Source organism: Pelmatolapia mariae, linkage group LG12 (genome assembly GCF_036321145.2).
Source record: "Pelmatolapia mariae isolate MD_Pm_ZW linkage group LG12, Pm_UMD_F_2, whole genome shotgun sequence".
Classification (NCBI taxonomy): domain Eukaryota; kingdom Metazoa; phylum Chordata; class Actinopteri; order Cichliformes; family Cichlidae; genus Pelmatolapia; species Pelmatolapia mariae.
In genome coordinates, this window is record NC_086237.1 from 20373576 (window position 1) to 20399953 (window position 26378).

At 43.6% G+C, this 26378-nt stretch overlaps 1 protein-coding gene across 8 annotated transcripts in view; it reads left to right on the forward strand.

Moving 5' to 3' along the window:
* The first annotated feature begins 431 nt into the window (after nt 1-431).
* mef2cb (myocyte enhancer factor 2cb) overlaps nt 432-26378 on the forward strand; it is a 59891-nt gene continuing 33944 nt past the window's right edge. For 4 of the 8 annotated variants that reach the window (XM_063489226.1, XM_063489228.1, XM_063489223.1 and 1 more), the window contains exons 1-2: nt 437-941; nt 22292-22533. In XM_063489226.1, the coding sequence (XP_063345296.1) occupies nt 22480-22533 (54 nt within the window). In that variant the 5' untranslated portion in view covers nt 437-941; nt 22292-22479. Of the gene's footprint in view, nt 942-22291; nt 22534-26378 lie in introns of all 8 variants that reach the window. The other 4 variants (XM_063489222.1, XM_063489224.1, XM_063489229.2 and 1 more) reach the window with 3 other exon arrangements.

Genomic DNA, 26378 nt, shown 5'->3' on the forward strand with positions numbered 1-26378 from the left:
TAGAAACTGGTGAGTCTTTTTTAACGTATTTTCTAAAAAAAAACCCAAAAAACTAAAGGTGCTCAAACACGCTGAAGTGTTTTGCTTCTTGCTACGACAGACTTAAGTTTTGGTGTACTTGGCATCTGATGTGACTCGCATGAAACAAGAGGCTGAAAACTTAACCTGCCTGAGCGAAACACAACTTTCGCGGTACGGGTTTCATCACATGCTGTCGCCTGCAGACCTCGGGGTGCTCTTCATCATCCTCCTCCTCCTCTAGCGGTCCTCTCTCAGCACTAATTGTGTCCACTCTGTCGGGCCTGGTGCGATAATAAAGCGTTAAGAGCCTTGCGTCGTTCATTAAAGTGGAGTTGGGAAATGTGAGACCGCCCCCTTTCAGGAGTTTTTTTTAAAAAAGAAAAGGGGGTAGAGAGAAAAAAATCGATTATTTCTTCACGCAGGAGAGCAGAAGGTTTAGGGAAAGACTTGGTCGGGATTGTGGGGAGGAACAGAAACAGCTTCGCAACATCACTATTAAGCTTCAGACGTCCAGTACTAATACCGGCACCACCTCCAACACAGCCGCTCCACCGAGTCCCTCGCCGCTCACCGGCACTACGCACTAGCAGACCAGACGGTGCGTCCTCAGCGCCTCCTGAGCGAGCTCTGTCGGATCAGAGAGAGAGAGAGAGAGAGGAGAGAGAGAGAGAGAGAGAGAGAGAGGGGTAGTTTTCTCTGACATTATAGGGACTCATACCACGTATTGTAGGTTACTTTTTTTTCCTCTCGGCGCCGTCCTCCTGCTTAGTTGCGCTCCTGGATTTTAAGTGCGTCTCGGCGAACTCCGTCCCCCATCAAGCAGCGGCTCCAACCTTCCTGTCAAACGGCCGGACCAAACACCCGGCGGACCGCTTGTTGTAGCCTTCTCTCGCTTCACTCGGGACAAGATTTCAGATAAAGTAAGTACCGCACTTGCACCACTTGGCACTCACTGGCAAACACCTCACTCCATCGTATGGTTCTTAAAAAAATATTATTTATTTTATTTGAAATGTTCCGTAAGGGGAAACTTGAGGGTCTAGTTTGATGCGCGTTGTCTCCCCTGACAAAGTACAGCAACTGCGTGTATTGATTTGTTGTGACCCCCTTTCGACTCGTGCCGGTAACAGCAATGTAATATAGTTACCGAGCGACATCAAATAACTGGTTATGGTGTATTAGGAGATCCGTGTGGTGATTTTAGGTGTCACTGCTGTGTCGACCTTGTGCAGCTTTCTCGCGTCCACATGCAGGCGCACAGTCCCGAAGCCAATGAACAGGCTGGTCACATTAACACTATACTTTATGCCCTCTTTTTGCGCCTTTGGGCAGGGTGGCATATGAAAAGTTAGATTTGGGTTGTAAAATGTAGCGTTCAGTCTACCTCAAACAAAATTATATAGGCAAAAGGAGATGCACAAGTTTTTACATTTCAGATTTCCATCAAAGCAACAGATTAGGGAAACAGTGATCCTAGTTTGTGAATATTCTTTGCGCACGAAATAAACGTTCTAAACTGAGGTGAACTGATGGCAATTATGCCGTGCTAAACTTTAAACCGGTATATTATGTAAGAAGCTTTGATAATTATTAAATAAATAGCTAATCATATCCTCGCTGCAATACAGGGGAAAACATTTTTTTTAGACTTATTTGGATGTAAATTTATGTAGATGAGCGACACGGCGGACTGTGCTGTAAATCAGTGTTTTAGAGGAGGTTTGGCTGTTCAGGCTCAACTATAATTTCTTCTCTGTGCCTTTGTGACTGAGACTGACTTATTACAAGAGAGCAAGTATGATTAAATTCATATTGCGAGTTTGGTTAAGCCTCACGTTGCTCAACTGAACCTGTTGCGATGAGAGGAAAAATCATGAGGCTACAATTAACTTGTGGCAACTTTTCTCAGGTTTCAGCTTTGGAGCTAAAAATGGATTCTTTGTTTTACACTTAAAGTGTGCGGACACGAGGCCCACCATGTAATGTGCAGAGAAACTCGGGCTTGCAGTGACATTTAAAATTACTATTATACATTTCATTTTCATTTAGATAGATTTGGGGATTGAGTTGGCTGTGGACAAAAAAACGTATGCTTAATGTGAGGATAAACGTTTATCTCTTTACTTATATTCGGCTGAATTAGTTCTTAAGCTGAAACACAGTTTTGTCTCTGAAATAAATTATATAAAAAAGTAAGAAATGAACAGGGCTTTAATATAGTGATAACTGCTTGAAATTAAATATAATTAATGTAACTTTTAGAGAGTATTTTGAGATTCATTAAGCTATTAAATTAATTTTAAAATAACAGCTATGTAAATGAGGTATTTTGAGGCACTTACAGAATGGTAAAAGTGTTTCTGTGTGTAGCTGTATACCAGCTTATTTAATGTGTGCGTTTAAAACACACTGCGTACCGCTTGACTGCATTTCTCAGTTCACTTTCAGAAAAAAAGAGAGATGCTCCGTGTTTTAAGGCATATGTCATTTTTAAGATTTTTAAGAACTTCTGAAGGGAACGTGGTGTCCAGTTGTCCAGTAACCCTTTATTAAACTTTTATGTGAACTTTTTAGTCTTAAAAAAGTCAGAGTGCATTCATTTATATTTTTTTTTAGAAAACAACATCATAAGTGTGGCTTTCCTTTTCTGACTATCGTCAATGAAGTTGTTCTGTGTGGCCTGTCTGGCCTGTTGCTCTCTTGGGATTTAGCGATAGGTTAATCCGCTCAGAGGAAGGTGAGCACTTGCATGTGGACCCACGATTACACACTGAGAAGTCTGTCAGCCAAGCTCTGTAATCTAAGAGACCCTCTACACACACACGGACACACACACACACACACACACACGGACACTTGTATGCAGTCGTGCGCAAACACACACAGGTGCACAAAAGCATGTTCTGTCTCCTTTCTCTCTCTCGCTCTCTCTCTCCCTCCTTACACACACACTTTTACACACATGCATGCATCAACACCCACACTATTTGGCCTGCGCTGCTTTTGTTTCTCTTATTCTCTTAAGACCTCTCCATCTTGACAAATCATTTGGGATTTTAGGCGCTGATTCACAAAACCAACAGCGACAACACACTCTTACCCTTCTCACAGAGAGGGATTAGAAGGTCACGTGTCTCTGTGATTGGCCAGGGCATTGAGCCGATTGTCAGGGCACTTTGCTGTACGCCAAAGGCTCAGTAAAGCTTTAGTTAAGTGAAGGAAGGGAACACATTGTATGCCACGGTCAGGGTAATGCCATGTGTTTTCAAGGCACTGCAACAAAGTCAGCATAATTAGCAAATATTTGTCATTTGAAATGCCTAATATGTTGCTTATAAATGTGTAATTTAACACCCATAAATTAGTTTTACTGGTGGTAACTTCTATTCCTGCTACCAAGTTTCCATCTTCGGGGGGGGGGGTGTAAACTATACCACTGTGCTCCCTGATCTCTGCTCACATAGACATTTAATACTGTACAAGAGGCACATTTCAAAGATCCCCACCTTATGGAAAACCAGATCTATGAAAACATTTTTGCTTAATGGAGACAACCAATGTATTTATGTTTAAGCAAACAGTTTAAAAGCCCCTTTAGCTGTGCTTTAAAGTTTTTGTTTTTTTTTCACTAATGGCTTCAAATATTTTGGAAGAAGTTTGCAGAGTTTACTCAGTTAAACATCAGTAAAACATTCATTTGCAGATTGCCGGTTGGCAAGATCGTGAGGTAGATATTGAAGAACTCTTAAGTGGACTTCGTGCCCTTTGGCTCAAATGAGAGGCTGATATAAGACTCAGATGTAGACATTTGTATTTACCTCATATGCAATGCTTCATAACGTAAGAAAATGTCTTAAAATGCTGAGAGACGACCTTGTGTATCCTGCATGTGAAAACGTTTAATTGGTTTAGCAGCATATGTAACGCAATAAAGTGCAGGCTGTGCGTGTAGTAAAATTTGCCTCGCATAAATAACAGAAATATTAAGGCATTTGTTGAGAAAACAATTCTTCTTGCCAATTTATAAGCAGATGAAAATGCTTATGTTTTATAATAACTTAAAGGCTTCTTGCATTCCTGTTTATTGCACATGGCAGGTGTTCTCTAGTTGCTGCATGGGAGGAATAGTCTCCTTTTTTTCTCTTTTTTTTCTTTCTTTTTTTTCTCTTTTCATACGTTTTATAGTACCAGTGAAATACGCAGGGCTCAACCTCACCATGTGTTTATTTACTCATCTTCAGCAGATCTCGCTTTCATTGTCCTAACTGTTGTGCGTGTTAGAAATGTTTATCCAAATGCATCTTTGCCTTAGGAGCACTGTCTGTGTATCTTCTCATAAGAGCTGCAATTACTCATAAAACTTACCACACACACACACGCACACACACAAAGAAAAAATCAAAAAGTAAATAATTCAGTCCTTGAATGGTTTTTTGGTGGATTGAATGCATATATTTGAATATGTCCTGGTTTTTGCATAATGATGCAAAGTATTCTTCTGTCTCTATCTAGTAATTAGCAGTGACGTTCAGCAACTTTCTCTGTATGCTGTAAGTGGATGGGGGTGTGTGGGGTTTGTTCACTGGGGTGTTAAAGATCACAGAGGAATATATCAGCCTTTGATGTTTAATTGTATTGTAAAACACACTTTAGAATATTTCTGCATAAAGTAGACTTCTGGCTGTGCTGTGCTTTGTGTTTGCTGTTTCTTTTGTGTGTTTGTCTGTCAGTGTGTGCTGTGTGTCTGGGAGGTGTGTGTGTGTGCGTTTTCAACTTTGCGTCTTGTCTCTGTGTATTCGTGCGCTGGAATCTTTGTGCTTTTGTGTGCGTACGTGTTTTTTTTTTTTTTTTTCCTTCGTCTGAGTTTTGTGAGGTTGTTGCTGGTGTATATTCAAATGAAAATGCTTGTTTTTCTTTTTCTCCTTTATTCTCACACTGAAGAGGGTAGGATTTGATGTCTGCGATGATGGAGCAGTCTGGAAAACAGTGTCAGTGTGAGGGCTGAAAAGGCAAACTGAGAAGACAGATGCACATGAAAACAGAGAGAGATACGCGCGCAGAGAGAACACAGATGGAAATTTATTTGAGCAGAGGTTAGTTAAGAGCACGGCGACAAAGTGTTCGGCCTCCGCTCAGGTAACCCTCCGTTAAGATCTCGATGCGTTCGTGATGTCATGTTTAACACACTGATCTAGATGAACAGGATGTCCTGCCCTTCTTCATCCTGTTTCCTGTTTCCTGCCTGGCCTGTTGGCCATTATTACGGCAGCAGCCTGCTGGGTGGTCTGTGCTCGGCAGTGCTGACCGCACAGTCATATCATCAGCTGCAGCCCACCTAAAGAGACACCCAAAACACCTCACCATACTTGAGGCCTGCTGTCTGAAATATTTGGACAGGGAGAGAGAGAGAGAGAGGCCCGGGAGGCGAGAAGGCTGGAGGAGTGCAGGAGCAGAGGAGTCTGAATGATAAGACAAAGAGAAACATTTAGAGTAGAGCAGAGTTTGGGTTTCTTTGTCCAAACATGAGATCATTCCAATTAGGTTGAAAGCCTCCAACATCAAGACTTAAATGTTCAAATGAGAGTTAAATGAGAGTTTTCAGGCTTATAAACTGGCACATTAACTTCCCAAGACTTACCCAACTTTCAATCCTGAGAGAATTTTTCTTCTTCTTTTCCTGCACAGCGCAGTTAGTTTTAGAGGTAACGCAAACATGACATCTGTAATGCTGACTTGAACCGTTACGTGGCGAAACCAGAATTTATCTGACAGATTTTTTAGAAGCCAGTTTGTCAGAGAAGTGTTTCCTGTCTGTTTATGGAAATGTAGCAGCCAAAGGCATTTTCTTTGATTAAACCCTGCTCCTGACCCGTAAATAGTTAGGAGCAACTTCTTACGCCCTAATATTATTTCAGAGAGAGATGCCCCCACCCGCCTTCACCATATTCCTTTGGTGTGGGACGCATTTGGAATCCAACCAATGCCAAGAAAAAAAAGAAAAAAGAAAAAAAAAGAAGGTGTAGGGATGGGGAGAGTGAGGAAAAAAAATGTAGAAATGTTTTCCAGTCGCTGTAATTTATCTTTGTCACAACTGCAACATAGCCGAGTCATTGTGCAACAGAGTCCTGTGAGACGCACAGAGGTAGCTCTGTGCCTTGGCCTCACACAAGCTCGCATCCATCTGAAACCCCCTGCTCGCTCGGCTGCCACAATCCGCGCCGCTGCCGCCACCGCTCCCCATCCGCGCTGCCGCTGAGCGTCACGTTGCGATCGGATATTTATAGCAGATCTTGTGTTCACACCAAATTCAGAGGAATTAGGACTTGAATTCTAACCCGTCAGGCTTTTTATGTGATATTGCTGTTTTGGGTTTTTTTTTCAATACAACATCGCAACAGTAAATATCCAATAATAGATGGCACGACTGATACGTCTGTCTCTCTTTTTGTGCTTTTGTGACTTTTTTCACCACAGCTTTAGAAATCTGGACAACCTGTGTAAAATCAGGAGATCCTCTGTGTCGTTGAAAATGCTGTTAACACTTTCTAAGTTGGGGAATTAAAAAAAAAAAAAAAAGAATCCATGCTCTCAGTGCTCTCCCTTTTCTGCAGAGCACACTGCTTAACCAGCCGGTGTCCTGCCAAAGCCCACACCAGTGTTTCTTTCCACTGTCATCTGTGCCATTCCCACACCAAAGGCCAGCCTATGAAATAATGTGCAACACGGGACTGTTTCGAAAACGTAGTTTACTCAGCTGACCAAAGAATTAAGGAGAAAGCGGGACAAAGAAATGCAGAAAAAGCTGAACAATAATAAAAGTGTTTAAACTTTTTCAGCTAATGTGCATCTGAAGTCAAACTTAATAAGACACTATAGCACACAGTAGGAAGGGCCCTGGAGGCGGTGAAGAGTGAAACAGCGTAGACCTCACGCACTCCTTTTCTCTCTCTCTCTCTCTCTCTCTGTCTTCTTCTTTTTTCAGCCCAGTTCCTTCTGCACTGTGATGTATGGCTTTTTCCTACAGTGGCTCTTCCAAAGTGCAGCTCGTGATGTCATTAATTTTATTCATACTTTATGGATGCTCTGTCTGGAAAAAATGAGAGAAAACGAAGAGGGCCGATGTGAGAAGAGAGGGAAGAAGATAGAGGGAAAGAGAGAGAGAGAGGCCTGGAGAGGCAAAGTGAGAGAGAGAGAGAAAGAGAGAGAGATGTGAAGAAGATGGCATTGCGGAAGGAGATTTTCAGTGCAGTTGCATGTATAATGAATGAGGGGGCACTTTGTTTGAAACTCCAGCCCGGCGCTTCACTTCAAGGTTTGCTGGGCAGAGTGAGGCCTTGTGCTCTCACACCAGCCACTCTCTTTATCTTGCCAATAGATGCTTTCACCTGCCACTGTGGTTCGACCCAGTGGAAAAACAAATAACCTTGATGTGTGTGTGTGTGTGCGTGTGTGTATATAAGAACAACAGAGAGAGAGCGAGAGAGCAGTGACAATGGAACAAGGGGTTGGGTGGAAAGGGTGAGGAGCGGGCGAGAGAGGAAAGAGGTGAGTTTGTATAACTGCAATGACAGCCAGACGATACTGAGGAGAATACTGGCACTTTGCCCGCACTTCCTAAATAGTGCTCTCTACAGAAATAGCTCAGCCTTGATATTGACTTTTGTCTGTTGTGTATGTGCGGATGTGCACATCTGTGTATGCTCAATAGCAGGACATATAGTTTCATTGTCAGGTGAAGACCTTTTTCACTTCTTATCTGTTGTTGTTTGTTGGCGGTGTGCGTGGATACTTTTCTGTTCCTCATATTCGGCGCTGGTGTGTGCGCGTGTGCATTAAAGTGTGTGAGTGAGGGATCTTTATTTGCTTTTATTGTCATGAGCCAAAATGGCCTCTGTCTTATTTTTGGCCCAGCTCCGGACTCGTGGTTTTAAAAATAGCTGAGGAAGTGCGGGGGATACCTGCCGTGGCTCCAGCCTCCCCACAGCAGAGTCCCAGTTCCTCCACGTCACATCCATCCACCGCCGGCCCACTCCAGGCTATGACATAGCAGCCCCTCTGGGGCCCGTGCAAACAGGATTGGACTCAGATTGAGGGTGTGAGAAAATCAGCCTCTGGAGAAAAAGCGCAGAAAGGGCTCGCAGTTTAGTCTTAGCCGACACTGTCAGATTTTGTAACGTACAGATTAGAAACCCTACAAGCTAATTCCCCTTTTTTTTCTTTTCAAATGTAGTCCAGAGTAAAAGATTTTAAGGGGAGTGTATGAGAACTGGGTTTTTCCACAGTTAGTTCATGTGTGGAAGGGCACGGGCTGGCTTGCTCTCTTATCTGTCATCTGAATGCCGAGTTGTCTTGTTGATTTCATTTCTGTGTCTTGCCTATGGGGCCTAACTTTGAGTCTGATCCTCACTCCCCTCTCATTGTACTCTCAATTTCTTATGGAATCATTCGACTGCAGATTTGCGAAGGCAACTAGAGCATTTAATAAATAGGGTTAGCTATAGGAGCAGAACTGGATGTTATTTAGATTTTACCATTTGACATTCATTTATTTTTTTTCAAAGATTCACATTTTCCAGGGTCAAACTCATTTTTAGTGTCTCACTTCTGTGGGTGGATGACTACATTTATTTTTGATTAATTCTGGTATTCTTTACAGGGCATCGTACTTCTCAAGCCCATATCTAATTGTTTGCTTTTGAAACGGCATTATTATCCCGAGATGCTCTTTCATCTGTAATTCTTTTAAACACGAGTGTCATCACTGCTACACTCTAACCCAAGATATTGTTCACCCTTTAAATGAGTGACACTCTGCATCTTGGCCCCTCATAATAGGGACCCCATAATCATATTATAAGTGGGACAAAAAAAGAGAGAGGGAGAAATCTTTGAAAAGCTCCACTGCCCTTGGTTGACTGTCTCTTTACACAGCGAATGAGAAATCTTTTTTTTTCCCGAATGCGCTTTCACCCCCCCACCCCCACCCCTTTCTCTGTGAAGAGAATTGTGCTGCCTGTTATTAATGTGCTTTTGACAGCTTAATTTGATAAGCGGGGTACTTGTTAAAGAAACCTTGGATTGTTCTCACAGCAAGAACGTGTTTTTTTTTTTTCCCCTCCCATGTTCTTCAAAATGGTGCCGCACAATCTGTCGATGACCCAGTTCTGAGAGATGGTCGAAAACAAGGAAGAGCAATGCAAAATCCACAGGGAGAAGAACGGAGAGAAGGCGAGAGGGTAGCAGGAGACAGAGAGAGAGAGAGAGAAAGGATACTATAACTAAGAAAGGCACTTGTGGGAAGTTAACTCAAATGATTTTCTTTCTTCTCTTCCCCTCTCGCTCTTCCTCCTCCTGCACCGAGCAAGCAACCTACCTTCTTGGGCTCCACTTCCCTGTAGCCTAATCAGAAAAGGAACGCTGGGAACGATGACGGGGATTAGCCTCCACTACTCGCCAGTTCCCCTTGGTTAAATACACGTGTAATGAGTTGTTTATTTGGGATAATGCACAGTAGGTGCTGCAGAAGGCCAGAACTGCCCTCGCCTCCCTCCTCCGCCGCTTACGTGCACGCACGCAGGCCCGCAGCAGATAATACATACATATAGTGAACATATAGCCCAGCCAGTTATGCAGAAATATAGATGCAGCATATGTGGTGTGAACACTGACGTGTCCAGGTATGTGCTCATACATACATTCACACACTCAATCCTCCTACAAACACACCCTCCTACTCAGATTCCCACACACAGCTGTGATGCAGGTCACTCGCTGTGGCAAGTTGTACAGAGGGAGAAAAATGGGCAGTTGCAGTTAAAGGGTTCATCTAAGTGTGTGTGTGTATCTGTGTGTGCTTTCTTGTGCATGTTCTCAGGCCTTCATTGGGTCATAAGGCTGGGGGATTTTTCTCAGGGCAGAGAAGGAGTGGAGGGGTGGAGGGTGGGGGAATTGAATGATATGAGAAAAAAAAATCAAGGGAAAAACCTTAAGAAGGAAAAAGGGGCATGTCGTGCCCGCTGGTCTTTGCATGCATGTGTCCAGCGCTCTTGAGGGCGTGCACAGCAGAATATGTGTGTATGTACGTGAAGTGGAAAAAGCTGTTGCCTTGCGGAGGGGACGTGCTCTGCTATCATTAGCGGAGGGGGTGAGGGGCAGGGGTAGGGTGGGAGGGGGACATGCGAGGTTATGTGAACGGTGCAGCTGTGCTCACAGCAGAGGGATTTGAGTGCGGGGAGTGGGTGGAGGGGTGGGGGTGGTGGTTTCTCCAGGCGGCCAGGTCCTTCACTGATCCACCAGCTTGCGAAGCCGATGAGAGGAGAGGAGAAAAATTCAACCAAGAAACAAGCCCAGCGAAGCAAAACACAAACCCGCCTCTGCCCCCTCTGTTCACTGTCCCTCCATCCCACACTCCTCTGCTCCTCCGCTCCGCCACTTTAGCCCATTATTTCCCCAAATAGGAAAAATAAATAAATAACGACTGATGGTCGATGGCAAGGATAAGAGTGCAAAAGAGAGAAAGAAGAGAGGGGGGAGCAAGTCACGATTTATATAGAATGCCTGTTCTGCTTTTCTGCCATCCGTTTATGCATTTTCATTTCCGATTTTCAATTGAAAAACGAGCTAATAATGATGAAGATGATGATGATAAAAAATAATTTATAATTAAATGTTCTCAAGTAACTATACAAGGAATAAAGAATTGTTTTCTGTCTTTTTTTTATTCAGGGGATTTCCCCAACAACTTAACATTCAAATTTGTTTAAAGCTAACTCCACACTTCTCTTCCTTTCCCCGGTGGAAAACGAAAAGACAAAAAACAAAAAAAAACTTGAAGCCCACGTAGAGAAAAAGATGGCGACGCAGACGACGACCCAAACTCGCTTGTCAAGACGTGTGATCAGTCGCCGCAGAGAGCGAGACAAGGCAGAGGTGGCTGAAAGACGACAGAACACAGAATGGCATCAGCGCGCGCTGCTAATGCATTCAGCATGCCACCGTATCCAACAACAAGGCAGAATATCACACAGCTCACTTCACAAGACATCCCCACAACAACAACAACAACAGACGCATAAACGCGCGCGCGTGCGCTCGCCGAGGCGCAGTCATGCAGCCGCACACAGGCATTCACACATGCATAAATATCTGCGCGCTGCACGTTTAAAAACCAACCATGAGGAACAAGAATTTGAAAGCAAACAAACAAGTCAGAATGTAAGCAACTTGTCTGAGACTTTGTGACAGAAAAAGAAGAAAAAAATATAAATGAAAAATGAAATAACAGCTTTCGTTTCATGGGAAGACAAAGAGTTAAAAAGGACAAAAAAAAAAAAATTCCTGGCAGAATTTAGCGTAAGTGTGAGCTACGTCAAAGACAATGGTGAGCGCTGAGCTAAAAATAGAGTGTGGTCAAACTGCAGTGGCGCTTCGGCGGGAGTGGTCAGCTCTGTGTGATAGAGCGGCCTTCGCTGTCGGCCACATATTGAGAGCAGAGGCACTCTGCCAAAGCTTGTAGATTCACAGCAGTAATTTAATATTTGTTTGTCTCTATTATTTCATTCTTCCCCTTTCTCCTTGTCCCTCTCTCTCGCTCTTGCTTATGAGGGTTAAGTAACAGTATGCTTTATCAGATTACTGGGTCTGAGGTCTCTTTCAAACCTCACTTTGCCATCTTGATGTTGTGCAGCTGTGCAGACTCTTTAATCACACGCTATCTTTTTTCACTCACCCTCTCCTCCCTTCTCCTAGTCCTCCCTCCTCCCTTAACATATGTTAATTGGCTGCTTTCTGTGACAAATTACGAGCGCTCACTTTGATGAGGTCGGTTTGTGATGGTGCTGGGAGTGGAGTACAGTGGAACAGCCAGACCCTCACCAGTTCCCCCTTAACCACTCCAAAAAGGAGCGCGGCACCCAGCCGATGACTAATGAGAGGCTTGGACTGGGTCTGGCCTGGCTCGAGCCTTGGTGGGGCCACTCCCCTAAACAGAGGCTGATCTGTAGGTACCGTATGCCGCCACACGCCCTCCACACTCCATACAACCTTTTGCCTCATGCACCCCACCGCCACCACCCTTCCCCTGGGAACTGTAACGCTCTGTGAGAGCAGAAGAGTTCAGGCTGTGTGGTGGAAAAGACTCACGTTACGCATGTTGTGCACGTTACACGTTATATATATGTATATATTGTTTTTCTTTTCTTTATGAGACTGGACACATTTTCAGTGCTTTGTTTCGCTTTCGCGTTTACGGCTTTCTTTACGTTTGAGGCTTAAAACAAAGGCCCAGTAGTAGCATAAATTATAGATGCGGCACATACAGCTTGTGTCTCAGGTTTACATTGAGCGGCATGTGTGTGCGTGTGTGTGTGTGTGTGTGTCTGTGGTGAAGAGGCAGTGCCTGGAAACATTAAACCAGCCATGCTTAAACAAACACTTACAGTGGAACAATCTCTGTTTAATGATGCTCAGCATCAACAGGGAAACAATGCTCACCAATAATCAGCACAATCAGCTTGCGGTAACAAAAAGAAAGAAAGAAAGAAAAAAATGACATCATCCAAGTAGTGTGTTCTGTATTCTTTTTTTTGTGTGTGTGTTCTTAAGTGTTGTTAGTGGTAGGGTGTAATAATGTGGCTGTCTCCTGCCAGTCTGTCATGCTGTTTCGTGTTCTCAGTCTCTTTTTCTACCTCTGTCTCCCATTCTTACTGTCTCACTCTTTTTCTCCCTACTTTATGATCTAGGTTACTTGGTTTCCTAGCAGAGCACAGGGACCGGAGGAAGAGAAAAAGAAAAAAGAAAAACAGAAGGTCGAATCTATGAAGGACATGCTTGTTGAAGTGTGCAACCTTCTACTTCTCTGCAAATTACCCACACACTGTGCATAGAGTCAAAGCGGAGCTGTGGCTCCCATTTCAGCTCCGCAAGGCTGTGACCATGACATGTAACGCTGCTGGGAGCATCACAGCTACGGGAGAGGTGCCGATGTACCGTCAGCTCCGGCGCTCGCTCGTCGCGGAGGACAAAAATATAATCGTTTTATATAATGGTATCGTTGTGGACTCTAAATTTGCTGATGAAGCGAGAAAAGGAAAAATAGTAAATTCCACAACTTCCTCATAGGTCTGCCTGTCTGTACATGCTGACTTAGTTCTAACAACCTCAAAAAGGGAAATTGTTCTATTTACCTCTTCCCATCAACAAAATGCAAAAGAGGTAACAGCCCATAAGCGACTGCTCATTTCCATAGCTACCAAACTGAAGCACGCACACACACACATATATATATATATATACACACACAAACAAACTGGGTGACAGTATGAAGTTGGTGAACAAAAACTGCACTCGGCACCTTGCGGTTGCGTGAGGGCTAGCCATGTTAGCATTAGCCTGAAGGCCTTAATTGAGGCCAGGAGGGAGCATTTAATAATTGCTGTCACAAGATCAAATTTAATTCTCCTCTCTTCACAGCCACCACTGCTGTAGGGTAGAGTGAAACAAATTGTCATCAGAGATTTCTAAATGAACAAAGCTTTTAATTAGGGTGATTAGAATACTGTGGCATAGAGGAAGACTAAAGGGTGGGGGGTGTGATGAAATCATCAGTGGATTGTCTTCACCGTGATGTGTGGCTTTGATACAGTGTGGGGTGAAGAGTTGGGGCACGCGACTGCTATGGGAAGTTGTCTGTATCTTATAAGTCAGCAACTCGTGTCGCCCTAGAAATTATATCCTATTGGAGCAAATTCTTTTACCGCTTTCAATGTGGAGCGAATTAAATCTAGCTGTTCAAGAGCTGTATTTTTTTTTACGAGTGCTGCAAGAGCTCCTAACCGGCGCTGACATTTTTTCTGTTCAACCAGATCGATATGTTTTGCTAGTATCTAAAAATACCCATAAAAAATGATTAATGTGATATTTCCTCAATTAAAAGAGGATGCTCTATTTAAAGCCATGCCTCTGTGTCTGCTGAGCAGGCACCGCCGTAGACAGAAACAAAGGCCGAACCCAGCATGCTGGCCAGCCGTCTCTCACCTTAATGTTGTTGCATGTTTTTCACAATAAAAGCCTCAATTAAACAAAGTAAATAAATAATAGGTTGTTTCTATTAAAACAACTTTTAATTTGAAATGGCTGCATGATGTTTTTAAAATTAAGCTGGCTGCTCTGTGCCGTATACAGTTCAGCTACAGCTGTTGTATGAGTGTTTTAGGTCCCTTGGTTGATGACCGTCTCCGTGTTGGTAGAGATAAGCGAGTGCCAAGTACTCAACTGTTTTGCTGAGTTTTATCCAGAATGAGTCACTGTCCTCTAACAGACTGATGAAGTAACTTTAACGTAGTCAAGGGAAACGAAGGTTTGTCTCTATAACAAGCCTGCTTCAGACAAAGACCTGTTACATTCTGCGGCTGAGATAAATAAAGGAACCGGGTTAACTTTCAAATCTTTACTTACATGTCCAGCCAAACAGACACTATTTCTTTCTTATGATTGGGGCTAAATTTTCTTCAAAATGTATTCACTATTAGAAATTACTTGTATATATAAACCTCAATCCTAGGAGACAGGGTTGGAGTAAGCATAGCCCCTACAGTAATGAGGCCTTAGCTTCAGTTTGAAACCTCTTGACTCAAAACACACATACACACACTTTCTGCCCTTCTCCCCTCCCCTCCGACTGGAGAACATTGCTAACATCCCGAGACATTGTCATACTCGGCAGAGTACATAATTGGGTGAATATGTCAGTGCTTTGTGTTCTTAGTGACATGACTCCCGGCTGTTCCTGTGGGGGGCTGGGTGTGCTCAGTAAAGGGTTTCTACTGCAATTTTGTTACATTTGGCTTATTGTTCATTATGGTTTTGCTTGTATTCTTCTAAATCCAGATAAGCATGTAACTCCTGATCCGTGCACGCAGACCTTGTCCTGTGACAGTGTGGTCATTTAAGCACGTGTGTGCATTAATTTTCTGTTCCTGTACCTTTGGTGTCAGCAGTTGGTCGCACCTGGGTCCTTCGGTAAACGTGGAAACATGCGAGTTGAGACAGTGGTTAATGCTGACTGAAGGGCGAGAGAAGGGGAGAGAGAGATGAAGAAGAAGTGAAAGAAACTGTGGTGGTGATGATAAAGTGAAACCTAGTGAAGTTATTTGTGTTTAAACATCAGATGTGTGTATCGCCACAATCAGCACCACTTCCATATTCAAAACCATTTTGATACCTCTAATTTCAGCCTCTCACACTGTACACTGATCTGTCGGGTACTTTGTCACCTCTGTTAAGCTTATCTTTCTTTTTTTAAAATATATAACTTTTATCTATGCATTATGCTTTAATTCAGCCATTGTCACTTCTTATGCTCGAGCCATGGAAAGACTGAATGTACGAAATGGTGATTCACTCCAGTCTTTCCGGGGCCTCTCCAAAATGTGGCTTGCCTATGCTTCTGCTTTTTCTTCTCTTCTCCTTTTTTCACTGATACCATTTTTTCCAGCTTGGTTCAAGAGTATGTTTGTGGTGAGCTGCGGTCCTCAAAATGTATTTATACATCTCTCATGTTCGTAAGTCACAGTCACAAAAAACAAAAAGCTGCTGAGAATTGACAAGGAATTCCTTTTTAGCCACAACAGCCAGTCCTTCTCCCTGTTGTTGTCGAGCTAGCTTTACCTAGGTTTAGCGTGGGCCTGTTTGCTCATCTACCTTTGGCCTAGCAGCTGCTGCTTACAGCCCTTGGCCTCCTTTCAAACAGAGGGGTTGACGCATCGTGTCAAATCATTTTGTCCTTGGAGCAGGCAGCATTAGGTTATGGAAAGATGGCTCTCACCTGTCTCCGTACTGGCTCTGACGGATGGCTACCTATCTGCGTTGCAGCTCTGATGGCCCAAGGCCTGCATTTCCTGGTGCTGAGTGAGACGTACAGCTGCCCAAACGAAGGGCAGACCTCTGTACACTGTCCCCTCCATTTCTATTCACTCATCATATCAATTTGATACTTTAAAATTTTAGAAAAATGCAAAAGTGATTATATACACACATTACTTGTGGGAGCGACCGTAAACGCTTTCACAATTAAACATGTCTGTAAGCTTTCTTGTTTTTTGTAAAACTTTACATTGTAGTTTACATGAAAAACAGACACATCATCATTTATGCATTAGTCCTCCAATTTACATTCACTCTCTAATTTCTTTTATAATCCTAATGCCTTAATTTAATTTGAAAATGTTTGGTAAAGTTTGCTGCTGTGATGAAAGCCACAGCAAAGTAAACAGAGAATGAATAAAGAAGAAGAATGACGTTCACAGCATCAAGGTACTTTTCTTCATGGGGATATTTTGACACTCCCCTCGCAGGTATGCATTTACCACAAAAGATGCTCAGATGTGTTCAAAAGTAAAAAAATAAAAGTTTAGGGGGGTGTGCAACCAAGAACAACTAAAAATGCACTCATAACAAACCTGACAAATTCTTTTGTTCAAATATGTTGAAACCAGTGAGTGTTTTCGTCTGATGCGTCACAGAAAGGTTATGATTTCAACATTTATTTTTTTGCCTTTTGCTTTGATTCATGAGTTCCTGCATAACCCCCCACCCTACCCCGCCCCCACACTCCTTCAAAATATGTCATAGCCTTACAAAACCAAGAGACACGTTTTGAGGAACTAGAAGTAACTGAGGCCTGAAGTATTTCGTATTGAGAAAAACATGGTTTCTGTTCATTTGTTCTCATTGTCAACCTCTGGAAATGAGAGGGGAGCGTAGCAGTTGAGTTTTGAACCCTAATTCTTACCCTGCGATTTGGGGAAGGAAAGACCTTCAGCACCTTTGATTGTCTATGTCTGCTGATGTCACATCCTTCCCCCTCCCCGCGTATCTGTGTTTACTTCCCGTCTTTCCGTCGTTCGAGACCAGGCAGTGCTGGTGTTGTAAAAATCAGTTTGAAGTTTGAAATTCAGGTATGAAGTTTTAAGTTAAAGTAGGGTTGGTAAGGAATTGAGACGTCACCTTGAGGACTTATTAAAAACATATTTATAAATATTTATTTACTTTGTTCTATAATGTCTCTCACACTATAAGTTGCTGGGAGAGTGTCTAAAACTTGTGCCAATCACAGACTACTGGCTCACTTTGCTCCTCATCAATAGACAGGTGTCTCAGTTCTAAGGCACCTAGAGATTGAAAATAGAATACATGAGAAAGCGTCCCTGTCTCGGTAATGATACAACTAAACCATGATCTAATAGAGAGAGACAGGTGAAGACATATCCTCCAACACACATATACGTGCACACTTACACAGCAGCCTCTCAGTTTCAAGTTTAGCTCGAATGCTCACTGGGAAAAAAAAAAGGAAGAAAAAGAAAGGAATGAACACATTATAAGATGATCCACCGCTATCACTCTAATCCCCAGATGTACATGTTGCTAATCTCTTTAGCTGCTAACATGTTAAATTAGCCCTAATATCTGCTGAGATTCAAAACCATAGAGGCCCACCTACGTGTGGGCTACCGCCCAGGTTTAGGTCACTCGTCTCCCCCTTCACTCAAAAAAGATACAGACTCTGGAGGGAGGGAGGGGGGGTGGCAGTGATAGCCATTCGTCACCCTGCCTATCTTGCTCTGACAGATGGGGAGTGTGGCGTGCCACATAGAGGAGTCACTGCCTGTAATGACATTAGAGGCACAATGAGACCTGATACACATTTTTTTTCCATCCTGCCTAGCCATCAACTTGCTCCTTTGCTTGATTCTTCCCCGCCTCTCATTTCTGCTGCTGTTATGCCTTCTTCTCGCCTTACAGAAGATAAAGTGTTGTCTGCTGCTATTTCCAAATCAAAAGTACAAATGCACAAAGTGCACATTTAACATGCAAACATGCACATAGCTGCAGCAAAAACACAAGAAAGAAACCTCCGAAAAATCTACACTGAAAAAATAAAAAACAGTTTCTGAGCCAAAAAAAAAGAGTTTCCTACATAACAGAAAAACTCGCGTACAAATCGAGCACCGCGAGTGTGTACTGACGTTGAGATTGTTTTGTGCAAAATGGTGTTAAAACATTTTTTTTTCTATCCTCGTCTTCCAGGAAATGGGAGTTTATTTAACAATGAGAGCGTTTATTTAAATGTACCATACACCTCCTAAAAGGTTTACTTACTGCAGTGTAAGATGTTATTTCAAATTCTCACAACCACATTTCCCATGAGGGACGGAGGACACTGGCATTGCACTTGTGCACACAGTTCATTTACAGTTGCCCCAGTTTTGTTTTTACGTTTCCCCACAGAAATTCTCTGAATGCAGAAATAATCTCAACAGATGATTGTGCACAACTTTAGTTCTTGGAAGTGGATCGTGTGTTCATTTCTCCTTATTTATTGCCACGTCCATCCACCTCATTCACAGAAAAAGGGAAAAAAAAACACAAACTGAAACTGTCTTTCAAAATGATGAATTAGCCCTGAGCATGAGTTAAAGTAAAGTTCCTGTTTTTTGTTGCCCCCTGATTCAAAGAAGTCATCTTCAGTGTATGTCCTCAATAACAAAGCCACATTAACAAGCACCCTACAGACGTCTATTAGAATGTGAAAAAGTGCCATGTGCTGTATATTAGTTTTTAGTGACTAAACACTTGGGAGAGGCGACCTAGAATCAAGCCTTGTGGTGCACTGAGTGTATATGTTCTCATTGTCCTCTCAGCTACACTTCTGAGACACAGAGAGAAAATGCTCATTAGATCTATGTGCTGAATTGCTCCTCTCTCTCCATCTCTCCCATCCTCCCCCAACCTTCATATCTCCCTCTCTGGCTCTCTCCCTCTCTCTCTCTCTCCATCCGTCTGCTTAACAGATGGGAGGGTCGTGGGCACAGCTCTTCCCCTCCCCCTGGAGAGGCCTGGTGCCTGTTCAAAAGATCCCTCTTTATGCTTCTCTCCATTTCTCTGTTTTTCTCCCAGCGCTCTTCTTCTCTTTTTATTGTCACCTTTAAAGCTCGAAGATACGATAAAACCGGCAGAGGCATAACCGTCGTCCTTCAGCACGCTCGGTGCCGGCGTGCCCTCTGACCTTAGCATTTGCCCACCCCGGCCTCCTTCCAGTTACCACACATTAGTGTGAATACAGGCATACCGCTAGTCAACAAGTCTACAGAGTATAACGGAGCTCTTTTGTTTATTCTTCATTTCCCTCAGATTCATTCCCTCCTTGCCTGCTTCGGGATTAGTAAATTGGCTTAATGTGCAAGTTTGCTAGGTTGTTTTTTTTTCTGCTCTCTTGTACCACGTGTCTTCATTTTTTTGTTTTGTTACTTTCTCATCCTCTTTGCCCTGTCAAGGTCAGATGTCAGTGTCACTGCCTTGCAAGACATTCCTGCCAAGGACAGCTGTGCTGTGCCACTTGACCACGTTCACTAAGCAGTGCTTATTTCCTGCTTTTCCCTCCACTTCACTGTCTTGGCGTCACGAGGCTAAATTGGATTTAGTGATTCACTGCTAATCTGTTAAGTTAACCGATGATCTCTCCAGCGCTGGGGAAGGGAACGCAATGGGGAAGTGGGCACTCGTTGGTTTTTTTTTGTTGTTGTTTTTGGGGTTTTTTTTACCCAGGAGCTGCCTGGCACCCATAAGGGACGGGGGTGGGAGTGAGGAAAAGTGAGGGGTGGTGGCAGGAGTGGGGAGGGGAAGTGGGGGGGGCAACTTGAGTTGTTGTTGTTGTTGTGTAGGAGGAGGTAAAGGAAGCAGGAAAAAGATGGGATGGGGAAGGAGGCTGGGTGAAGTGAAGAGGCACCAACATGGGGGTAAGCAGCAGCAGAGCTTCACCTCAGGGAGCGTTGGCTGGTGTTCAGAGCCAAAAGCGGGGATTAAATGTTCAGGACACGGGCTTAATCTTAGTGTTAATGTTACGTAAGGCCTAAGGTGTTGCCCCAGCGGGTGTTGACATTGAGAGGTTCAACTCTGCTCAGCGTGCTGTGGGAGGAACACGGAGGAGGTGCAGGCCAGGAGGCAGGGATCATGAAGGTAACGCCTCCTTGTTTGGAGCGATGCCCGGGCTGGGTAGTGTTGAGTACAAAGACTGGGAGGGGATGATGCTGTCAGCCTGTGATTGAGGTACGCTGGCTTGATTGATATCCTTGTCTGGCTGTCTTATGCCAAGCGCCTTAGTGTTGGCTTGTAATCCTAGTTTGTCTGACAACATCCTTTTTTGTTTTCTTCCACAGGGCAGCTCTTTGTGTGTCTGTCTACGGATGGGTGTGTTTGCACAGAGCAATGCTAAAATGTTTTGGATAGCCTCTTCAGAGCTGCCACAGAGTTATTTTAGATCTTGTTATTATTATGATGGTGCAGTCCGGCTGTTGTCCTAACTGCCAAATGACGCATTTATGTTCGTATCTCAGTTCTTCCATGAGTGGGTGTATTCCAAACCATCATCTCAGGAAGTTTTTTGTCATGCATTTCATTATTGTTGAGACTGTATTGTCTCACTTTTTTCAGTTTTTGTGTGATGGACATTTTTGGCAGGCAATCTTATAAAATCCATAAAAATCAATGCAATGCAGTTTCTTTAATACAATGTAATATACTTACTAAATCTGTGTTTCGCATACATACACTGAGAAGGCCTTAATTATAATGCAGGATTCTAAATTTTGAAGGAGTCGTGAATAAAGCACAGAGCCTGCATTTCATGCTGCAAATGGAAAAGATAGCTACAGCCTTGCTTGCACTACAGGCCTTGGTCTGTCATTAAGAGCCACTGCATCCCTGGATGTCTCTATTATGAGTTTTCATTATCAATGTCCTACTCTCTAGCACAAAAAGGTCAAGTGCATAGCAATGTGCTGCATTCACCTGAGGGGTTTAGATCTTTCTTGTGCTTCCTCATGCATGTTACTCAATAAATACATGGATTCAGGTTAGCAGGAGGTAAAAAAAAAAAAAAAAAGGAAAGGAAAGGAAGTGCATTACAATGTGCAGGTATGTGTGCAGGAGTGCGCAAAGGAGAGAATATGAGAGATTGAGGAAAAGAGCAAGGGTGTTTGAGAAAAAGGAGAGAGAGAGAGAGAGAATGATAGAGAGAGAGACTGAGACTGACATGTCTTTTGGTGAAGCGGTGTCGTCTTCCACATCAATGTCTGATGCTTGTGCTGCCAGGTGCCGGAAATCTGGTTCAGAAAGGAGAGAAGAGAGAAGAAGGGGAAAGTAGAGAAAAAAAGGCAGGGTAGATGGAGGATTTTTTTTTTTTTTTCATGTGACGGCGTTGACAGCTCCCCTGCATTGCACTGAGCTTAAATAATGGGATGCTCATTTGCATAACGAGGGACGTTATCACCTCTACTGTCAAAAGAAAACACAACAACAGTTCTTCTGCTCCTCCCTGAGATAGATTGGGTTGGCCTACTTTAGCACTCTGGAGAGATGCACTGGAGCTCTGGCTTAGCCAAGCTCACACAAGAGCACACAGTTATGCGCACGCACACACACAGATGTACGTGCACACGTGTACACACACACACAGTCACTCAGTCATGCAAACTTTTCGGAGCGCAACTCTGCTCTTCCGCCCATTCAGTCCAGCGCTTCAGCTGCTGGCCTGCACCTCTGAAACACAGGTACACACACATTAAACTGTGCACGCGTTTATTGGCTACTCAGATATCTTCTGGACATGCAAGGTTTTTTTTCTTCAAGAAACCATCGTGTATCAAACTATTATGTTGCCACATTTTACTTATTTTTACAAAGGCTTTGTTTTACCAGAACATGGCAACACTCTTAGCTCCTCGTTTTTTACATCTGTATTCTATCCTAGCATATCGCATCTGCCATTTTGGAGATGAGCTGCAGATAGAGTAGAAAAAAGTTGCGGCTGGCAGCTCCACTGTCAATACAGTGCAGTTTCATGGGAAGAAACAAAATGTATTTCTCAGTCTGGAGGTAATGTTACAGTGTTGGTGATTAGAGCGTTTAAGTTAGCGGCACTTCCAAAACACTGTCAAACTCTCTGTGAACGAGGCGAGATCCTGACAGTGCTGTCTCCTCTCATAGTCGGTGCCTAGGAAGAAAAAAAAATGCAAAAACTGATTTGCATGATATCGACAGTGAAAAACACAGCGGTTCTCACAACATTGTTGACAGATTCTTTGTCTTTCTTCACCCTCCCTTGTGGCTGCCACGATGCCACTTTTATTATTTTTTTTTCCCTCTCAGTATTTTGCCATATTTCATTTCATTTAATGCTTATTCTCCCCGACCCCTCCCTTCTGTCTTGCAGGTACAGATGCTGGAATCTTTGAGTTGATTGAAACAAATAGAAAGCAGGAAAAAAAAGAAGAAAAGACAAAGCAAAGGAAGAGCGGAAACGTGAAGAGAAACGGGAGAGAGAGAAGAGAAGAAGAAAGAGAAGAGAGAAGAAAGCTTGAAGTTCTTTAGAAAGAGGAGAGAAAGAAAGAGACGGGGACGATGGGGAGGAAAAAGATTCAGATCACGCGGATTATGGATGAACGCAACAGACAGGTAAGTCCCGGGGGGATGGGAGGATGGATGAGTATGAGGATGGGGGAGAAAAGGGTGGAGGAGGGAGGAAGGAGAAACACCCTACACCCCATATAGCTCTTAACAATGAAGGTTTCTGGGAGTCTGGGCAATATGCGAGCTGGGAGACAGAGCAGTCCTTGCAGGGAAAGTACAGTTATTGCTTTTGGTGGAGGAGTTCCATCGGCTTAGAATAGCAATGTTTGTTTCCCTTCAATCTAACAATCCAGTGTGAGGACACGAGGAGTGTACAGTGTTTCCTAAAATGGATTTTGCTTTAAAACTGTTGTGATTTTTAAAGCACATTCTGCATATCACAGAGAAGTCTAAGGGGTGCAGCCTGCGCTCAACTGAAGCACCCTTCACACACCCAAGCCCTCACACCATGCCACCCTGTTTAGCTCCCTGCCAGTGGAATATTACCGGGCAGAGGGTGGTACCACCAGTGAGGCAGGGTGGAGGAAAATATAAACAAACAACCAAACAGAGGGTTCGGGATGGTCTGAAATGACACACTGGGATGCAAACACTGAAATGCTATTTTTCTCGAGCTAAATCAGTAACAGTGGAAGTGCTGTAGCTTTCCTCTGCTTAGAATAATACACATTAATTTAAAACAAAATGTCAACAACCAATCTTAAGAGTCAAAGAATCCTTGCAAGACACTCTTAACGACAGCTGGCATCACTTGAGACTTGGGATAATAAATTGTGGACACTACTGTCTCAGGCAGGAGACAGAGCTCTCTCACTGCCCTTGAGGCCCACAATCGATCACTTCCTGTGGCATAGCTGACCACTGACACTTTGTCAGCTTCCTGGCAGCCCAATTGGATCCATACGCTGCTAATGTGGCCCCCGGATCACAGGTCAAACACATACACACACACACCAGCACACACACAGTTCTGAACACAATCTGTTTCAATGCTGCTTGAGACTTCTACACCGCGTGACATTCTCAATAGTATTTCTGAGCCATTTCACAATGTGCTTTTATCAAACACAGTCATATGTGGCCGGAGCAAAGGCTCGGTGCATTGATTGGAGTGTGCCGGGGGAGTAATTGAAGTAGATGTTGGCCCTTGTCGTGACTAAGCTCAAGTGTGTTTGCAAGAAACAAGAAGATAATAGGAAGTGTGTAAGAAAGTTTGCGTGCTGGACTCCAAGAAGGTCACATCAGAAATGTTGTTTCTCAGAATCACCGATGCAGCATAAAAAGAAAGAGTGTAACCAAGAGTCATGTATAGAGACAGTTTTTGAAAAGTATGGAGGATGTGAGATGGTATATCTTTGTTTGTTATTGAGAGAGCCAGACGGACAGACAGGTAGAGAAACAAAGAAAGAGCAAGGAAGAGGTCACCGAGTTTTAGATGAGGACTAAAACTATCGTGTTTCAGCAGCACCCACACTTCCTCCTTGCTGTTATCTCAGCCCTCCTCTCTTATCCCACCTAAGAATGGGCCCGGGCTCTTCGACTCTTGAGGAAAAGGAGAGAAAGAGGGAGACAGGAAGGACACCTGAGGGAAATCGATGCCTGAGATATCCGGGCTTCACTTACAGGGAGAGAAGAAGGAGGCAGGAGAAGAGACTGAGGAGAGAGAAAGGGTTCATTGGGAAAAGAAAATCAATATATCGCAGGATTTTGTTGTTTTGATCCTTAAAACCATAGAGTGCGCGTTGATATTATGTACTCTTTGTTGCTTTTAAGCGATTGCGATTCCTCCTGATATTATATCATCGAGTCATGTGGAAAGCACCACATGTTCTGTGGAGCATAGTGTCATAAAACCTACAGCCTAAAATAAAAATGACATCACCGTGTTTTGAAGAGGCGGATATCACAAGACAGGGACAGAGACAGACACAGAAACTTAAATTTTCTTTTTTAAAGAAAAAAAACAGAAGCTCAAGCTTTACATATTTTCACTTCCTTTTTGAGGAAATGTCCCAGAGCCTGAGCCAAATAAACACCAGAGGACTTTTTGCAGTGTTGCTTTTGACCTCACATTCTTCACATACTTTCAGTGATTTACGTGTTTCTGAAAGCCCTTCTACAGCCTTAGCAGGTTACGATCTTGTTTAAATATTGTTATAAAATAAAATATATTGTTATTTTCCATAATATTCATTTCCAAAAGTTTTGGGAGTTGCATAAAAAACAAAACAAGATATGGCGCAATTCCTGCATTGTCCTTCAATACAAGATATAGAGCAACTGTAACATTTCCTTGGTTATGACACTCTTTCTAACGCAGCCCTCTTTGGAGTGGCACCACTCTGTGTAGCTGTCAGCGCTACCTTTCCACCTACAGGGCTTTAGTGCCTCCTCACCCCTGCCCTCCATGCAGCTGCAGCATCATATTGGGCACAGGGCCTGGCTCTCTCTGGGCGGCCACTTTGGGCTGCCACCTCCAGGCCCCGAAACACTTCCCAAGAGCAGTGGCAGAGGGGCCAGGCCTCCCTGGCGTTGACTGGCTGCCCGGAGTGCTGGACAGTGGGCAGCAGTGTGTGAGCCCTGGCTCCAAGCCGCCCGACCACTCAGACCCTCTCCTAGCCTCGGGCACATGAAAGAGCCCCCTGTGTCATAAACTCATGGGCTGTTCACAAAGAGCAGACTCTTGAGCCAGCTTGCAAACGCGCACAGATGGGCAGGCGCACACAAGTTAAACGTACAGGTGTGCGCACGCGCCTGCACGCGTCGACACCGTGGGCGTAGACCGATCGTAGCACACACCTTAGACGGTTCATTTGGAGCCTTTGTTAACGCAGCAGTGACAAACGCATATGTGTATGCACATGTACACATCTAAAAACACATCTATCTCTCTGGAGCCTGTGTTGTGCATCGACTAATTTGCTGCAATTGGCTCTAATTAGTGTTACCTCTCCAGCCAGTCTGCTCAGTGGGCTTAATTTAGGATGACTTGTTTGTGTGAATCATTGTGTTTGTGTGTGTGCGTCTTTGTGTCGGACATATGGGTTTCATGGGGGAAGGGACCCGAGGCCAAAGGTTAAACATGTATCAGGTCATCAGTGACAGGAAGTAAAACATGAGGATCTCCCAACTCCCCCAAACAACAGTCATACCAGCACACACTCGGCCAAAAGAAGCTTTAAAAATGCTGTGACTTTGTTTTTTGGTGTGTTTTTAAAAAATTTTTCTCTCTGGTGAAGAGAGCCACGTTAACTGCACCGCTGTCGCTGTAGTAAGAGGGTCTTTTTGTTTCTACGACAAAGCGTTCTTCCCTCCAATCAACAGTACTGGGGTGAGAAAATGTGCGAGTGACATTAACAGCAGGAAAATAATGAGGCCCACAGGGTAGCTCCTCACCCCTGCACCCCTCCTCTAATTCCCTGTTTCCCACCTTCTACCATCTCGTTCATTTACCACACCGAGTGGCACTCCTTTCTATCGTATGTTCAGCTAACCTGTGGGCTCGCTAAGCTCTCACCTTCACTTTGTTTCCCCCATTTTTTCCGCTCATTTTTTTTTTGTCTCAGCCGCCTGTTCGTCACTTCACTCTAACCACACTCCCCACTACAAAGCATCAATGTTATAGCTTTCGATAGTTCCTTTCCTTTGTATGCTCTGGAATTCATCCCTTTTTGATCTATTAAAAGAAATCTGTGTATTAATGAAAGCATATTTTGCTGGATAAGTAAAAAAATTAAAAATAGAGGGCATACCATAAAAAGTTTGTTGCTAATGACACCAGCCTTTTTATTTGGCCTTGGTTTTATTCATTTTTTTTTCATCTATAACTTTCAGATGAGCTCGTAATCTGCAGATCATTTGCACTCTCACCAAAATGTTCTCATGTCTTA